The 17,723-nt window shown below is 41.2% G+C and overlaps 1 protein-coding gene across 1 annotated transcript; it reads right to left on the bottom strand.

The window, feature by feature from the left end:
• Window positions 1–626: 626 nt before the first annotated feature.
• Window positions 627–16,316, bottom strand: ddx47 (DEAD-box helicase 47). The gene is made up of 13 exons (XM_022229181.2): window positions 16,157–16,316; window positions 10,464–10,557; window positions 9,711–9,899; window positions 8,888–8,959; window positions 7,555–7,625; window positions 6,486–6,605; window positions 6,047–6,163; window positions 5,394–5,540; window positions 4,675–4,751; window positions 4,260–4,320; window positions 3,621–3,691; window positions 2,318–2,447; window positions 627–1,443 (listed from the first exon to the last, which is right to left on the bottom strand). The coding sequence occupies exons 1-13, from the start codon at window positions 16,283–16,285 to the stop codon at window positions 1,324–1,326; spliced, it is 1,398 nt and encodes a 465-aa protein (XP_022084873.2). The 5' UTR covers window positions 16,286–16,316; the 3' UTR covers window positions 627–1,323.
• Between the last annotated feature and the right edge of the window lie 1,407 nt (window positions 16,317–17,723).

The following is a 17,723-nucleotide window of genomic DNA, read 5'->3' as shown; positions in this document are numbered from 1 at the left end:
GCAAAATTTCTTCATTTTGGAAATAATTTTGATCGTTAGTTTGGAACCATTTTGTTGGAATCATAGGAGAGAAGATTCGGCATACATGAATCTGATGTAGCCCAACTCCCCCTACATTTAATTTTTGGGTCAGGAAGAAAAGGCAGGGGGGAATGGGATAGTACCCCGACCCACTGGGTGACTCCCATGCTCGTACATGATGCATATCAAACATCTTTAGTCTGGCAAACAAGGGTACACGTTCATGGACTCACCGGTCGTCATGAACCCTGAACTTTCGTTAATGCATTTTAGTCGAATTACATCATCACACTTATCCAGAAAAATCTGGGAAAACACCAACCCTCCCCCCACAGTCAATGCTGTTTTTCCGCTCTAGTTGTCAAACTGAATATGTTTGTCGGACTATAGGCTAACGGAGGAAAAGTGCTACGCCTAAGCACATCCCCAGCTAAAATGGGCCACCTTTGTTAACACTAACAGCTGGGAGGGGCGGATATCTCCCCCCCCCACATTTTCTCCAATATCATATGATAACAAATAATCCCCCAAAATGGATCATTTTGGGTTAAAGAATACAATACAATAAAAACTCTAAGATATTCGGATGAATGACAACACTGGTCTTGTGAGTTTGCATAACAAGTCTTTATTAGATGTTAATCATTCTACTTATGGGGTTGAATAAAAATGTTTCCTACAAGCAAGCATATGAAGGTTTTTCTGTCAGACACAGGATTTGGTTTCGTGCCATTTTCAATATTGAAAAAAACCAACAAAAAAAAAAATACAGTTAAGTTCCCATGCAGTGAACACTCCCATCATAAAATACATGTCCTTCAAGCTGTTTATGAACAACTTTCCAAAGAGGCCAAATGTTATGCGGTGCTGGTCGAGGATGGACGTGTTTAAGACACCCAACTGGGATGCTCAGTAGATTCCAATCCTCTCTCTGGGCATGCCTGCTAATGCCTAGCCACAACCTGCTTCTCTCAACCTACAATTGTAAATGACGCATTTGATATTTTGCTTGTGAGACACCTGCTCCGGGCTAGCACCAAATCTGCTCAAATGGGAAAATTGCTTTTAAAATCGAGGCCCAATTTAACAGAAGCTATGAACCTGTAAGCACATCAAAAGCAAGAAACTTTGCTTAATATCAGGAGGTGTCAACAGAAATCTTCATGCACGTGTAAGCATCATTCCACACTGTGAGCTAAGACAGTATAATTTTCTGTCATTAAACACAACTTTCACGTTCTCTGTTCTGCAGTGCTATAAAATTGCCCCCCCCATTAAGACCAAACAAAACGTCCGCTGATGCTATCTCTTGCCTCCTCTGTGAGACATCTTCAGTTTCTTACGGATGCCAACAGCATCCTCGGAATCATCCTCCACTCCCCGGCCACGCCCCTTCTTCTTGTCTTCGAGGTCTTTCATCTCCTACAGCAGCGAGAGGGCAAACAAACCAAGGTTCAAAATATTCAACTCTTACATGCCGAATTAGTCAAAAATACTTTTCTTAATGTCCGTGTCAGGAGTGATCAACTGATTCTATTGGAAATCTTGGACTTTGCTTCCCCCTCCCAAAAATAAATTCTTCCACACCTTCGAAAAGGAGACTTTGAGACACTTGGTGGCAGTAAACGTAGCAGTCCCTTTTACCAGTTCTGAGCACATGCGGATTGTTCTTAGCATGCATGCATAGTTCTAAGCACGTGCAAGACTGTGAAATAGGACTCAGTTAGAGAGAAAAGGTGATTGATTGATTGATTGATTGATTGATTGATTGATTGATTGATTGATTGATTGATTGATTGATTGATTGATTGATTGATTGATTGATTGATTTGGTTGGTTGGTTGATTGATTGATTGATTTGGCTGATTGATTTGGTTGGTTGGTTGAGAGTGAAGGAATCAAGGAAAATAAATCTAAGGGGAATATGACGATACATATCCTCCACTTTTTTGCCCCCCCCCACACTTTTTGAATTTCTGCAACTGGGCAGTTTTCGGACTTCGGTAATCTCCCGTCTGCCCCACTCACAAGCTGGGATTTGGGACACCGGGAAGGACTGAAAGGTAGTGGCACAAGATCAACCAATGGCGCAATGACTAATTGATGCTTCAGACCACATCCAATATCTAGTTACTGTAAGCGTTCGAATAACATTACAGTTGGAGGGCTACTGACTGTTAGATTTTGCATAACCGACTGACTACAGAGGATTATAATCAACCAGTCATCTGTGATTCCTTCGTTACTGCCGACACTTGCACCAATAAACCTTGTGCTAACCCAAGCACAGACTGACCAGTTTAGCAAAGCGTTGTGCCTCCGTCACCCTTTCCATGAGCAGCATGACTTCTGGCTCCTCTGTGGGGAATAGCGGAAGTTTCTTGTCAATCAGCTGCTCAATGCGCTGGTAGAGCTCCACGTCATACCTGGGAAGGTAAGCACGAGGCTAGTGAGGACAATTCACACAACAGTACGCCAACAGGCAATAGGCTCAAAGAAGCCACTTTCATGACATCTTGCGCGCAATGGTCAATATTTCAACGCTAAAGCAGTACCACACAAATACATTTACAAACCTCGATAAACTCTGTTATTCACACAACTGACCTACCTTTAAACTGCACCTTAACCTGTAAGTCTGAATTCATAATTACATAAGACACATTAACCATTCCTATTGGTTGAGAGCAGATCACATGGATAATATAAAGCACCAGCTGGCTTGGCACCACCTAAGCAATACGTGCCATGCCCACACCAATCGCCATATATCTTCTGTGACAGCTCTTGAGAGGAGTATTTTATAACATGGCTCGGGGAGGGGTAAACCTGTAGCATGAAATCGCAGGAAATTTGTAATTTTAAAACTTGTTTTGACTCTCTGACTTAAAGGTATTTATGCATGGGAATAAATAGGTGTTTTGCTGGTCTTAACATTCAGTTTAAGACAAGCCAAACACATGATTTATTTCATTAATAAAGGTGACACATGAACAGTTCTCAGAAACAAACAGTTTTTCAGTGGCAAATCAAAGTGTGCACATGTATTTTACAGAGAGCATTCCTGCATGTCTCTGTCTCTTGTAGAATTATCCTGATGTCGGACGAGCTTCAGCAGAGCTTTGTTGAGTAACAAATAATGAACACAGTGGTTTCCTAGGAGACTCTTTGAATCGAGAGCAGACAAACCATGCGATAAGGCGATAAATTGCAGTGTTTGGAAACCTGAGCGACCGATCAAAGAAACAGAAACGAGACAGCAGGTAGCAACATGCGCATGTTGACCAATCAACAGTCTCATCAGGTATGACATCACGCACTGGCATGGCATGGTACAGTACATCCTGGTCATATGTTCATATTGTTCCTGAGGACGCTACCGTTATTGTAGAAAGTCACTAATTGGTATACACTGTGAGTTTCCCTCTTGTGCGCGGATAAAAATGTCTTGTAACATAAGGCTTTCTGTCAACACTTTGTTTTGATGCTCGTCCATGTTAACCAGCCCTAAATCAGAGAATCGTGAACATTTCAAAACTAATGACGAATTAGCATTTCAGTAATCAGAGAGTAATTTTTACATGGATGGTCTGACTTACTGTGTCACAAATGTAATGGATTTTCCTGCCCTGCCCGCTCGCGCGGTCCTGCCAACCCTGTGAATGTAGTCCTAGCCAGAAATAATGTGGGAAAAAACAAGTGTTAAGCCAGCACAAAAAAAGGAGCTTGCAACTTCAATGTGTGAAGCATTAATGGTGAAAAATTAGTCTTACATGGTTTTTGGCCCAAAGTGAACCGCAAGGAGTGCATCAGTGAAAGTGCTGCACCCTCAAACTCAGAACTTTAACTGGCCACGGGTTAAATTACACAGACGAACAGCTCTGCCTGTGTTTAAAGGATTCATGCAATTAGTTTTTCTCAGACTCACTTTTTGTGCATCTTTGTAGGTATCACGGTATGAAAACTGTTTGAAATTCCTGTGGCGTAAAGTTTTGAAACATTAAAAATTGTCCACACTTTCCGGACAATTATTACATTGCTCCTTTAAAAGTTACAATGTATGTGCGCAAAGTTTCACAGGTGTAGATTTTGGAAATGTCTCCCCAATTACAAAATGACAGCAAAACCCAGAGAGGAAAAAGATTGATATCGAGAATTTGCGGGAGGAAGGGACACCTTGCATACGAAGATAAGAAGATGATAAGCATTGTGCGGTTAAAGTGAATGCAGTCTCTCACCTTCGAATGCGTAGGGATGTCGAAGTTGACGACGACATCAACATGCGGAATATCCAGCCCCCTGAGGTTTGGGAAATAAGAGTACAGGTAATTTTTTTTAACAATCCATGTTGGAAAGGAAGGATTGTAAATGCAACACTGCTTAATCTTTATTTCTTACAATAATTTTTTTCACAAACACACGACGTACATTAGGTCTTTCAACCCATGAGATACAAACTCTTACATTCACAATCTCCTAGTTGGTCCGGGGGGATTTTGCTGGAAGAGCCTGGTAATCTACACTCTATAAAAGGGCCTTATGACTCTCAAAAAGTTTAACTTGAATATTTCTCCACAAGAATCGGTAGCTTCAGTCTCATATTTAGGGAGCAAGGTACTTACAAAGCTCGACGAGCTGATGAGAACCACTTACCTGCTGGCTACATCAGTTGCAATCAAGATGGATCTGCTCTTCCCTTTGAACTTATTCAACGTTCCAAGCCTCTTGGACTGTGGGTGCAACGGGGGTACATATCAGATATTTTAGAATTTGAAGAAATGCTCTGCTCAAGCCACAAGTTTTCAGTTTCAAGATTCTTATCATATGGGGAACTTTAACAAATGTTAAATTATATTTTTGATCTTTGAAAGTGCGTTAATGAATTATCGACTTCACCTCTATTGTGTGCGTCACATAGTGGAGGTGAAATGAACGTTCTGTTGTCAAACACTTTTCCCATACAATTTGTATCAACAAAGGTAAAAAATCATAACAACTGTGACAAAAGAATCGTACATTATTTCTTTACATAAACACACACTACTAGGTGCCTACACACTACAGGTTTTCTGCAACCCGGAATTCCCTTTCAAAAGGAAAACTGTTGTCACTCTGTTCTTGTGATTCATGATTGTCAATGTTCAGTCCATCACAAGTCCAGTCACTCTAGGGTGAACAATGCCAAGGGATGTTTTGGTTATAGTTCATTTCAATTGCTAGTAACCTGACTACTGACTATGAAAACTTGTGATGGACACGTGACAGACTTTTGGACTGGATTACATCACTGGTTGTAGTGTTCAATAGGGCTTGTAGCCCAAATACGTTGGAGGGTTTAGGTTGGTCCAAACCTTCACACATGGAAGACGTACCTGCGACATTTGCCCATGCAAAGGAATGGCTGTCAGGCCTAGGTTGCGCAGCATGAGCGCCACACGCTGTGTGTTATTGCAAGTACTGCAGAACACCATGAAGTTGTTGCCAGCCAACTCGTTCAAAATGTACACTAGGTAGCAATCCTAAAAATGATGTCACAACAAAATTTTCCAAACAATCTTATTTAGAGGTTTCTGGAATGAAAGTTATTAAGAGGATTTGTGCTGTGTAGAATAGCATGGCACTACACATCAATGCACAGCGGCGATATTGGAAAAAATGTTTGGGGGGGTGGCAGATTCCTCCCTCTTTTAGGGTTAAAAGCAAGCTTAAGAATGTTTACAGAGTGCTTGCTTGGCTGAGTGCTTTTTGAGTACTTTTCTTTATACATGTAAGACTGACATTTTTTTAACAAAAGTGTTAGAGTCTGAAGTCTTAAATCTAATTGGTAATCAAGACGATTGTGCATATACTATCGAATGTCCAGATTCCCTGGCTTTGCTCACATCTAACCAGTTCCACATTTGGCAGTAGATTTTGGAACTCGAAATGTACTTCACTACAACAGAAAAGCTCTTACAGCACTAGGCGCACGGTGCCCCTTCAATCACCACGGAAACAGATTATCAAACTCATCCTACGTGCTCACCTTATACTTGGCTGGTATGAAGATATAATACTGCTGTAGTTTCTCCACTGTGTCATACTTGCTGGAAACCTCCACCTTGACTGGATCTTTCAATGAGGCCCGCTGTAGTTTGGCAACCTGAAACATGACATCAGGAGATGTGTCGAAGGCCATTCTAAATGTACTCCAAGTTAAACTTGACTTCAGTGTGCCAAACCAGCCAGTAAATAAGCAGTCACAAGCCAGACAAACTTTACAAATCAGTTTGACAGAAGCGGAAAGTTTGTCCTGATGGGCAAATGTGAACACGTGGGTCTAATAAGTTCTTTTGAGACCACGCACAAAATACGCAAGGAGACCCAGGGTGCATCACCTGTGCACCATTGTTGAGGTCCAAGGTTCCAATCCCACTCTCATTCATTTTTTTAAGACGGTGGAATTGAGCCCAACGTTGCCGTACCTTTTTCGTCATAGTTGCAGAGTAGAGATATGTGTGTCTTTCCTTGGGAATGACTTTCAAGATCTTGTCAAGCTCTGCTTCGAAATCCATGTTCAAGATGCGATCAGCCTCGTCCATGACCTTCCAAAAATGAGACGATATTTCAGTAACATTTGAAATATCTGGATATGCCCTTTATTGAGCTTGGTATATCAAGCACAGTATATTCTCAATACTGGGTAATACTATAAAAAGATAGTTTACAAATGATGAGTTTATGAGTGAAATGGTGTAGATAATTTAACGAGGCAACAGATCGAAAGGCGGAAAGGGAACATTCAATCTGCCAACTAATGAAATTCGTTCCACTGCTTGAATGTGAAATATTCATTGACAATGCCCGAATAAATCCCCCTTGCTAATATATGCAATTGTTTCACTCTCTCAATTTGGCATAAAAAGGTGATACAAAGTTTTCACATTCTCAGCAGGAATAGAAATTTTGTCTAATTGTATACAGAGCCACGACTGTGCTTCCCCCTCCCCTCCCACATGCGACAGCATTCTTTGCCTGTGTGAAGAGATGCAACCACGCCTACTGTATGTCCAAGATACATTCAACAGTCACACCATTCAATATACCAAGTCAATCAGATGACACGTACTTATTCAGGTATTATATGAGTGGATTAGACACTGCATGGCTTTGTAATAGTCTTATATACCGTGGACACGAAGGCACTGACAAGGTTGGTACTATTTCACTAAAGGAAAGGAATCTAGGTTTTATACGCTAAGCATTTAGCATCGCTCTAATTTACTACATCCTTTGAAGTTTAAATGCAAGCATACACAACCATATACCACAGTGCCGTAAAATGTTGTAATGAAACTTGTGATCTTCTGAAAGCTTGTGATATTCCAAGTTTTACCGATCTATGATCCACTGCAACTATGAAAATTCTGTGTTTCACCAATCAAACCCTGAGACGTGGTGAATACCATGCTTTGTTTCCGCATGTGTGCATGTCTTTGCACTTCACAGGAGAACAGTAGCAGGCAATTTGGCATCAAGTCCAGTCCAACTCACCAGGTATTTCAGGGCTCTTAGGCTGAAGCCTTTGGTGTTCTCCAGGTGATCCACAAGACGTCCCGGAGTTGCTGAAGCAGAAACCACAAGGCCAAGAGCATCACATGTATTTAACCCCTTGACGCCGGGACTTTTTTCTGAAAGCCGCCTCCGAGTATTCTAGCCTCGCTTGGCCACAAAGGCCACCTGCCAAACCGCAAATTCTCGGTTTGTGGCCCTGCGTGCTCTGCACGCTTTTGATTGACACAGTGAAAAGGCTGATTGTTCAGTGGCATGCGGCTCTGTTCACGCTTCCACCTTCCCGTTGCCTCTTTTCAAAGTGGGGGCTATTGTGAAGCTGGTGATGATGATGCAATTCTGCCTTTTCATTTCTTGGCAACACACAAAGGCCAATCACCATATATACAAGAGCCAGGGTATGCCTTCTTTCACCGTGTTTGCTCAAGCGTGGGCCGAGAATAATAGCTGGAAAGGGGGCTGAGGTCTCAATTTTCCGCTCTATCCGCTTCCCGGCGCGAAGGGTTTAAACAACAGTGAGGGCGCACATGCTGACTGAATAAGTCACTACTTTTTTCAACCTGAAAGAATAGTCTGCCATTCAACAACATGTTTAAAGTGATCTTCCTACTCAAAAGGGAGAACTCCACAGGCAACTCTGACAGATTTAAATAGGGCACCAGAAAATACGGAGAGTCATTTCACTTTTGTTAACCGCTGTACTGTGGGACTCCAACGGATGGAATTCACTTTGCAAGAAATACAGTTTATCATCACAGCCGGACCTTATCAATACTGTGAGCTTCGCAAAAGACATAGTTCTGAGAGGTATGAATGAGCATTTGAATTGGTGCTGTTCAAAGCACATTTTACTACGATGTTTAAAAATGCATAAACACACATACAAGTATTCAGCACTGCTGCTGCTCAAGGCACTGTTATAATCTTCATTACAAGTTTCTCTGAGCCTACATGTACTTTCAAAGAAATCTTGCAGATTTTGCATGAAGAAAGTGTGCATGAACTGTTAATCTTTTTTCTCTCTCTCTGCAAAGAGCTGAGCGAGCTGAAATTTCAACCGACAAGTATATCCCGAGTTATTTCTTGAGGCACCTTGATCCTGTAATCGGAAAAACAGGTTTTTAGATAATGTTACACGGCAAAAATACTGCTGTAATAGCCAGGGATGAGATTCTCAGAAAATGAAAAAGCTGAAAGTTGCGAGCGCGCAGCGCGAAGCCCTTTACGGCACGCAAGCCCCAGGAAAATCAGCCAAAAAGCGAAAAAAATCTCATCCCTGAATAGTGCAGTCAAAAGCTGTATGATTTTGCCTTACCTACGATAACATGTGGTTTCTTAGCCAATTGTAGAGCTTGCGTCATCATGTCAATGCCTCCAATAACAACAGCTGGAATCAATCCAAATGAGAAAACCTTAGCAATAGGCCCAATCATCATATTCTCCATTACCTTCTCCTTTACTTCAGATTATTTCTGAAATAAAATGTATTTCAGACAGAGGGTTTGGTGTAAAAGCACATGTTCAGATTTTGCTTTGCTTCCATATTCGGTTTAAGTAATACAAGACGGTTTACATTGTATGTTCCAACAAATGCCAGACTATTACTTTCATCCTAAAAGAGACCCAAATATTTTAGAAGTCTGGAAACAAGTAACTAATAGAGTGAAGAGGCCACAGTCAATAAGATCCTCTTTGACATAGACTTCATGTGTCTTCAGACCTTCTATTTACGAACCTAACCTCCACCAACTCCAACCCTACAGAAGTGTCAAGTCATTTTGAACAAAACTGTTGTGAAAAAAACTTAGTTACTTGGACACCTATTTCATCACTTCATGTGGACACCTTGCTTTCACAATGTTGACTAAACTCCTACTTTGCTGTGCTCTGTAGGTTTTGGCAGACAATAAACACATCCTCATTCCTCACAGATTATGGCTAGGAACCGAAATCTTTCAGGCCAACCCAGTGGTGCATGTAGGATTCTTTGTCAATGTTTGTGCATCAAAGTCTACCCAAAGTTATACTGGCATGTAGGTCAGCATGTGGTTTTGGTCCTCTAGGATTGCGAGCGCCAGTGCCATCACCACTTTGCACTGAGTACAACAAATAGACAACAAAAAATAACCATGTCCTACCGCAAGTGACGCCTATAGTTGATCCCAGTGCTTCAAACTGCTCGGATATCTGGAAGGCCAATTCCCTCGTTGGTGTGAGCACGAGGGCAAAGAGCCTCTGCGGTCGCTCCAACAAAGCCTGAAGAATGGGGATGGCAAACGCTCCGGTCTTACCGGAGCCCGTCTCTGCCAAACCGATAACATCACGTCCTGTAACTCCCAATGAGAGATCGCATCAGGTAACAAAAATCTCGCTATGAAAAGAATAACACAGTCCACAAAATTCGTTCTGAAAAAAAAAATTCACACATACCAACAAATAAACTCACAAGAGTAGTACCGAAGGAATCCACAAGCCAAGGCAAACGCTGCCTTCCTGCTCTTTACTGGGACAAGAGATGGTGTACTTGTACCCAGCACTAGAGTCTCTTTGGTGTGCACATATATTTATGCACACTTGGTGCTGGGCGCCCGGAACACACACGACCAATGTTTCTTGGAATGCACTATTTCCGCAAGTGACTTTTCAAAATGTTATTCTGTTTTATGCCCGCGGATATCAACACCAGTGTGAAAGTCCTCCAGTACGTGTCTTGCTATGAATTGCTACTTTTTGGAAGATTTGTATCAGGCCTACGTGTGGTTGCTGACATTTTTAAGTTTTACTGTCAAGAAACACAGAGAGAAGGGTGATCCTATTTTGTTTCATCCTCCGGAATTTATTGGCATCACCCCCCCGAGACGCTCCCTTTCCAAGGAAGAATTCTGACAAACCTTGCAGACTGTGTGGAAGAGATTCCCGCTGGATCTTGGTAGGCGTCTTCCACTTCAGACGCTCGCACGCTTCACACAAGACATCCATGACACCCTGGAAAGCAATCCGATACACTGCCATAGCAATTTTGTCTCAAAATTCAGAAGTAGGGCAAAACTGACAAATGACTGATCCAACACATGCAGACTTTGTAAATACACAAAGTATACAGAGTGATTAGCATACAAACATCGTGAACCTGGTCAGCAAAATGGTCCGATTTATCAGAAAACTGGGCACCACACTGTAAAAAAACCGGAGTGGCTATACACGTACATGTAGTTACAGAAACTATAACGAAACCTTAAGAATTCAAGTACATTTATAAACATGATAAATGCTGTATGTGGCTCTGGTTTATTTAACACATATCAAAAAGCTAAATGTCACTTCTAGGTCCTGGAAATTTAAGTAAGATAGAAATCTGAAATGAATGTATTCCTGTTTTGTGGGACCACAGGGCTAGCTTGACCTCCCACAGCTTAATGAAGATTGAACTTCAGTCGCTTACATGTACATGGCATCCTCGAGTGGTTAAGACGTCTGCACTAGTAAGCAGGAGGTCGTGGGTTCGAGTCCCACCCGAGTAAGCTTATGACTTTTTTCGCAAGCTCTCGGACAAGCACTGAGCATACAGTGCTTATTAATATATACGTTGGGTAAGGGCAAAACCCGTTTTATAAATATATTTTTTAACTTTGCACTTAAATCAAATGTCAAAAGGGACTGTATAAATAACAAAATCTGTTTTAAATGCTAAATCTCGGGCATCCTTGGGGGTTGAAATGTAACAGTCAAGAGCAATATATCTAATATATATACTAAAATATTCCTACATTCAGTCTTATTTCCATGAATTAGATTTAATCCCGCTTTCTTGGATTTCTAAGCAAAGTCAAAATAGATGTTGTAATTCTGCTTGTTCATTTAGGACGTTACAGCACAGTTTTAACAAAACAAACCAACAAATTCAGAAGTCCATTATTGGATTTTTTGTTGAACTTGAGCACACTTAAAACGCCCCAAAAATATAATGGAAGATTCTAACATCACATGTGTATCACATGGGCCATGCTCGGCCAATTGTTTTGCTGTACACCTGGCTCAGTCACATGATTGTGCATTTCCATATTTCAAGCAGTCCAGCACTACAGTACCACAGTTCGAACACATTTAAATTGCCTTGCAGAATCGAGGTAAGAATTACCGTAGTTTATTTCCAATCAAGAAATAATGTAGACATGTCTTTGAATCATTTTGCATCAAAATGTAATGTTCTAAATATAAAATATATAGAAATAGCAACTTGCAGATCTAGTGCCCTTACTAGTGGAGTAGTAATACTGAGAGCATGGAGAGATTGTTTGCATGTAAAGAAGGATGCGTGAAAAAGTAAACAAATGTATATAACTGTGTAAATACTATTAAAGGAAAGTTGTGCAATTGGAAATCGATTTTGTTGCACTGTGTCCCAGACTACTGAGGGTCATATCTCTTGAGAAGGGAAAACCAGGGAATGTGACTCTGTAACTAGTCACGGCATAATATAAATATGATTGCCAATCTTTCAAGTTTCAATTTAAACCTACATGTATGTGTATCATAGTAATGCGATATATCCCAATCAATATATGCTCGTCAGTGAGTTCATCATGACAGGTTTGAACCATGCCCCGAGTGTTTTTTTTTCTTTCTTTTTTCTTTTATTTTTCTCAAAATATTTACTTTCCGTACATGTTTTTCTTTTCTGTTTTTTCGATAAGTTCATACCCCTGGGGGATTTTTTTCAGGGAAATAAAGTCAAATATCCATTCACTAAAGACTGGTCTGGTTCCCATTTCCAATACACTGGACTCAGGCAACAAAAGTTGACAGTGACCTGTCTGAACCTCCGTGACTGCATGTACAGCCATTGTGAAAAAAAATAGTGTTCCTAGACATGCCAAATTGTTAAAATGGAAAGAACACATGCTTGACATACTATGCACAAACCTTATGACACTTTCAAAAAAAACCAATACTCGTCCAAGTGTTATCTAATAACTGCTTCATTATTTTCCCAGCTAAATTTTACATTTTAGGACATGTTATCACTTTCTAAGTGATAACAAAACACTGCAAGGGAAAATGATGTCTCTGTTGGGAGTGACAATCACCCAATCGCTCTGAGCATGGTATGAGCAACTGGTCTATTTCTGCCTGAATCTCCAACTTTACTTCCCTTTTTCACGTTTGTTGAAACAATCTTTCACAACCGGAAGGAAGGGCTGATGACGGAATAATTGACAAATCATGAAGCAAAATAGATCTACAGACCATGCTCTTTGTGCAAAAATACTGACATGACTGAGCTATCGTGAATATTGACCGACTGCACCCGACATACTGTAGGCCCTCATGACATAATCGGACAAAATTTAAAGCAGGTAGGCCCTAACCGTGCTAGCTACATGTACCATTAGAGCTCATTCCATCATGTCCACCATCATGGGGATTGTGGATTTCGGGACCTCTTTCCTTCACGGAGGGAAGATTTAGATTTAAGTTTTTAGACTCACCTTACCAGATGACAGTGACATTATTTCACAGAACTGCAGGGCAGGGCATTGAGTTCTGAGGGAAATTATGGGGCAGACACAATGACATCAACAAAGCCTACGCACGCATGCATCCACTGGAAACAGACATGGCGATAATGTGAAATGTGCTTGGTACAGTGTCTCTAATTGGTGACTGGAAACCTGATCTCTGATTGGTCAAATATGTCACAAAAGCAGATTAGGGAGTAAGAGTATTGAAGAGAATAGCCAAAGCTCATACCACTGCATACAGTCTGCCATGTACACATGCGTGTGTGTGTCAAGTTGACCATGCATTTACGTTGATAGACATAAGGTTAAAGTCACATCTTTCTCCCGCATGTCCCAATTTAGGCCTACCATGTTTACTCGAGCTCTTTCAAGTGTAACCCAAATATGGTTATGACAATCAAGAGACAACGCCTGAGTAGCACTCTTTTGCAGGGCCACCCATCATTTGTAAAAGTAAAAACAGAGGGTCCCCAAATCCACAATCCCCACCATCGTGACCATGACGAGGCCTACACCCTACCCACAGAACTGTGGGGTCCGACGTCCGCCCGCTCCCGATGTTGGACCCCACAGTTCTTGTTAACCCTGACCGTGCCTACCATGACCACGTAGGCATGGTAGGACAGGATGTAAGCCATGATGTAGGCTAGGCCTAGTGTCACTGACATGACTGATGATCCGTCATATCCAGACTCCTGATGTCCATCTCGTCTGATCATGATGTATCATCGTAAACCAACTGCCCGTTCTGTCATCATGTTGATTTTAGCACCCCCGTGCAAGTAAGTGAACAAAGCTAGGGGGGAACATTTGTCTATAACATTTACAATCCCAAGCATTCATTCGCCAAACGTTACACAACGTTGTTGTCATGAATTTATTCCCCTCTGTTAAGTCTTCTGAGCTTGCGCACATGAAACGTGAAAAAGACTTATTGTCTTTGTAGGCCTAACGCACCTGATGGTATAGTCACCACGTCCCTATACTCGCCACCAAAGCAAAGAACAAAGAAGTATATCTCTTAATCAGTTGTTCTTTAAGGGTCAAAGATTTTATGATCGATAGTCTGCCAACTGATGCACCAATTACAGCAAGTTATTCTGACCTCAGGCTTTGCATAGCGTTTTCCCACCTCAACCAATCATGCATATGCAAATGAGCTGTTTCCACCGTTCAGGCGACGGCATGAAGCAGCGCACCGGATGTCATTCAAAGTTTGGTCCCACCTACATCCTGAAACAGTGGCATAGCAACTTCTTCCTCAGGTTTACTCTGCTATGCCCATAGATCCTTCTGAAGAGGCGGTAGATAGGGTTTTCCAAGTGTAATCTTATTTAAAATGATGTCATTTGTTGTGGCAACTTTGCGATAGGTGAAACTCTGATGCCTGGTGAAGTTAGGGCAGCTGGCGCAAAATTATAATGTGCGGATGTTTTATGACAAATTATGACGTAGACCATGTTTTAAGTGTATCTGTACATGCGTGTCCAAGACCACGGCGTACTTAACTAGGCTTTCGCCAAACATATTTCCTAGAAGAACTGTGGTTCCCTTTGTGAAATTTATTTGTTACTTGTCCCCCCTCCCTCAAAATATGATTTTGTCCCATGTGAAACGCAAATAACCAAGATTTTCACCTGTTTGCATTGCCGAGACTGCACAGGGTGCATTTATTTGTCCAGGGTTTTATGAACGAAAATGAGCTCCACCCATAGCAATGCATGTGACTTGTCATTTGGCTTTTGTAATAATTATACCCCCCCTCTGTTTTTCTGGAGGGGTATCAAAGCGTTAGCACCTACTAAAAAGTGTGCTGTTGTCAACTGCGCTATTGTATTGATTTTCCAAAATAACAAGCACATTAAGTTTTAAAGTAATGGTGAACTCAAACACTGGGCATACAGCCATAACATGCCGAAAGTTAATGCCACCACCTACATTATACACGTAAGCATGACAATTTAAATTTATTATCAGAAAGACATCTTAATGTCAAGGAAGAATAAACCATGTCAAAATGGAAGTAGACTTATCAAAGTATCTTGTTATAAGCTGAAAACAAAACAATACATGGCTGTTAAGATTTACCATGTTCACAATTCAATGTAGGCTAAAATGCAGGTGGTGGCTACACCATAAGGCTCCCTGTGGCGCTAGATAAGAGACAGATTGTAAAAGAGAGCCACTACAGCCCTATTTCATGTATTTGTGTAGCCCCACTAGTGTGGCACGGATTCTCACTCCCGATCCATCCTTAGCCACACATCCGTATATGCAATTTTGTGTTGGCGTATTTAACATTTTCGGCGCACCCACTTATCATCATGGGTGCAATTTCTTTTGCACACACACAGAGATGATCCTAAGCCTCTCCACTTTCTTAGTGCCATTTATTGAATGATTTCACTCACGTTCTGATATTTTCCAGTCTTTTTGCCTTCACCCATTTAATCTCACGGGCTCGCTCTCGCAATTGCCATCTTTAAAATGAGGTCGTTGAACATTACGTCACTTGACCCCTCATTGTCTCGACGGCTGTTCCATGTCGAGACATCTAATCTGCTGCCCCAGTTTTGGAAGAGCCCATTGGTACAAGTAGTATCTTATCGCTCAGTCCGTGTATTAGATATGTCTTGACATGGAACAGCCGTCGAGACGATGAGGGGTCAAGTGACCTAATGGGCAATGGCCTTATTTTAAAGACGGCGACTGTGAGTGTGAGAGCGAGCCCGTGAGATTGAATGGGTGAAGTTAAAAAGACTGGAAAATACCAGAACGTGAGTGAAATCATTCAATAAATGGCGCTAAGTAGAGAGGCTAAGGATCATCTCTGTGTGGCAAAGAAATTGCGCCTACGATGATAAGTGGGTGCGCCGAAAATGTTCAGTGCGCCGACACGAAATTGCGTATAGGATTTGTGGCTATGGATAGAGCGGGAGTGAGAGTCCGTGCCACATGGGGCTAATATTCTCTGGTATTTGTGGGGCTAGGTCTTTACAACTAGGCCTCCAGTTAAAAAGGACAACTGACAAAAGTATGCTCATTACTAAAGATTCCCTTACTAATGACGCAAAGGAGCCCCCTTCTGCTGTTTCGCTGCGGTCTTCCATGTCTTCCACGTCCACCTTCTTTTCACTCTTTTCACTCGCACATGTCGCAGTCGCACGACTCGAGCTGCTGGAAGCTGCCATTTTGTATTTCTTTTTATCGCTTGCGCAATGCGCAATCAACCTCGATTCCTGGCCGCGCCAGTTAGCTAGACTTATTGAATTGATTAGCGCCCTCTTGGGACTTTTTTCCGTCAGCTCATTATTCGCTCTCAATCAATAACTTTCAAAACAGTCTGCTAAAAAAGGCAAATGGCGGCCCATGCATCGCCAAAAATTTTCTTTTTCTTGCGAGAATCAGAAAGCAAATTCAGTGTTTCTTTTATACAATGGCAAGTGTTCGAGTCTCTAAAATATGATAAAACCACTTTTAAATCTGTAGAGGGTATTTTCAGGTGGTTGAACTTTGTTGACGCAACTTGTGTTTGTTGACGCTTGTTGGAGCTTGGTAAAATTCCATAGGTAGGCTGTGGGAACGGTCATGCTATTTAGCAAGCGTCAACAAACACAAGTAGCGTCAGGAAAGACTTTAAATTGAAACTACCAGAAAGAAAGATTATGTCTATTTTTGGAAACAAAGTACGAGTTGTATTTTTTCCAAGTTCATTTTTATGAAACCTGTTATAAAGTTCGCCTTTATGAGTTATATTTGTGAAGTTGAAGGTTGTCTACATGATACATAAAGCAAAACTTGAAATTGTATATTTCTTGAAAATCCATTTGGACAAATATAACGTAAGAAAACAATGTTGATTGAACTCATTTCGTAAAAGCGGTTTTTGCCGAAAATCGAAACAATGTTTCTAAAAATAGATCTCATAAGAACAAACTGGAGAATATGTACCTCCTACAAACGAAATCTACAAAACGAAAACGGAACAATATCTCGTTAAAACGAAGTTGAAAAAAAAATTCATGAAACGAACTTCGAAAAGAACATATTATAAAAACGAACTTAGCAAGATATACATGTACTTCACTGTTGGAAAATATACAAGTATACTTCTTGGCAACAGATGGCTTTCTTAATTTTTTAAAATATCCTTACCAATGGTCGACTCAACGCTTCAGTTTACTTAGCTCAGTGACCACATAGCTTTGAAGATTGCGCTCTAAACCGAAGTGGTTCGAATCCAGCCCAGGATATCTTAGTTACCAATCTTTGGGTTTTTTACAGTGTCTTCAAGAAGTTTTGATTTTTCAAACAGGCATATATATGTCAATTGTGAAATACACACAAATTAAGGAACAGACTGGTGTAGTGTGCCCAGTCAAATTTGCGGGGGGGGGCTTGTTTGGGGAACCAAAAATTAGAATTTTTTTCAAGTAGCTTTCAGACTTCTCTTGGGGTTGGGTTAAATTAAAGGGGCTTTTTGCATACTTTAGAGAGAAGAGACATATAATAGACCAGAAATCGCCTCTCTCGCATTATTCTTCAAGAAATAACTCCTTCTTTCGGAGGAGGAGGCATGGCCCCCCCCCCTCCTTCTTGAGCTGGGCACATAATGTGGTATAGAAAAGA

This window comes from Acanthaster planci, linkage group LG07 (genome assembly GCF_054643075.1).
Source record: "Acanthaster planci isolate LZ-2023a linkage group LG07, COTS_SCS, whole genome shotgun sequence".
Classification (NCBI taxonomy): Eukaryota; Metazoa; Echinodermata; class Asteroidea; order Valvatida; family Acanthasteridae; genus Acanthaster; species Acanthaster planci.
Note: the sequence above shows the minus strand (reverse complement) of the source record. Positions and strands in the feature narration are given on the sequence as shown.

Bases quoted from the DNA above. Each gene is read 5' to 3' on its own strand.
- ddx47 (XM_022229181.2), bottom strand. From the start codon at position 16,285: ATGGCAGCTTCCAGCAGCTCGAGTCGTGCGACTGCGACATGTGCGAGT. The intron at 7,626-8,887 runs GTAAGGCAAAAT...TTTCTGCTTCAG, and splicing joins GAAACCACATGTTATCGTAG to CAACTCCGGGACGTCTTGTG. The intron at 2,448-3,620 runs GTAAGTCAGACC...TTACCTTCCCAG, and splicing joins TCCATTACATTTGTGACACA to GTATGACGTGGAGCTCTACC.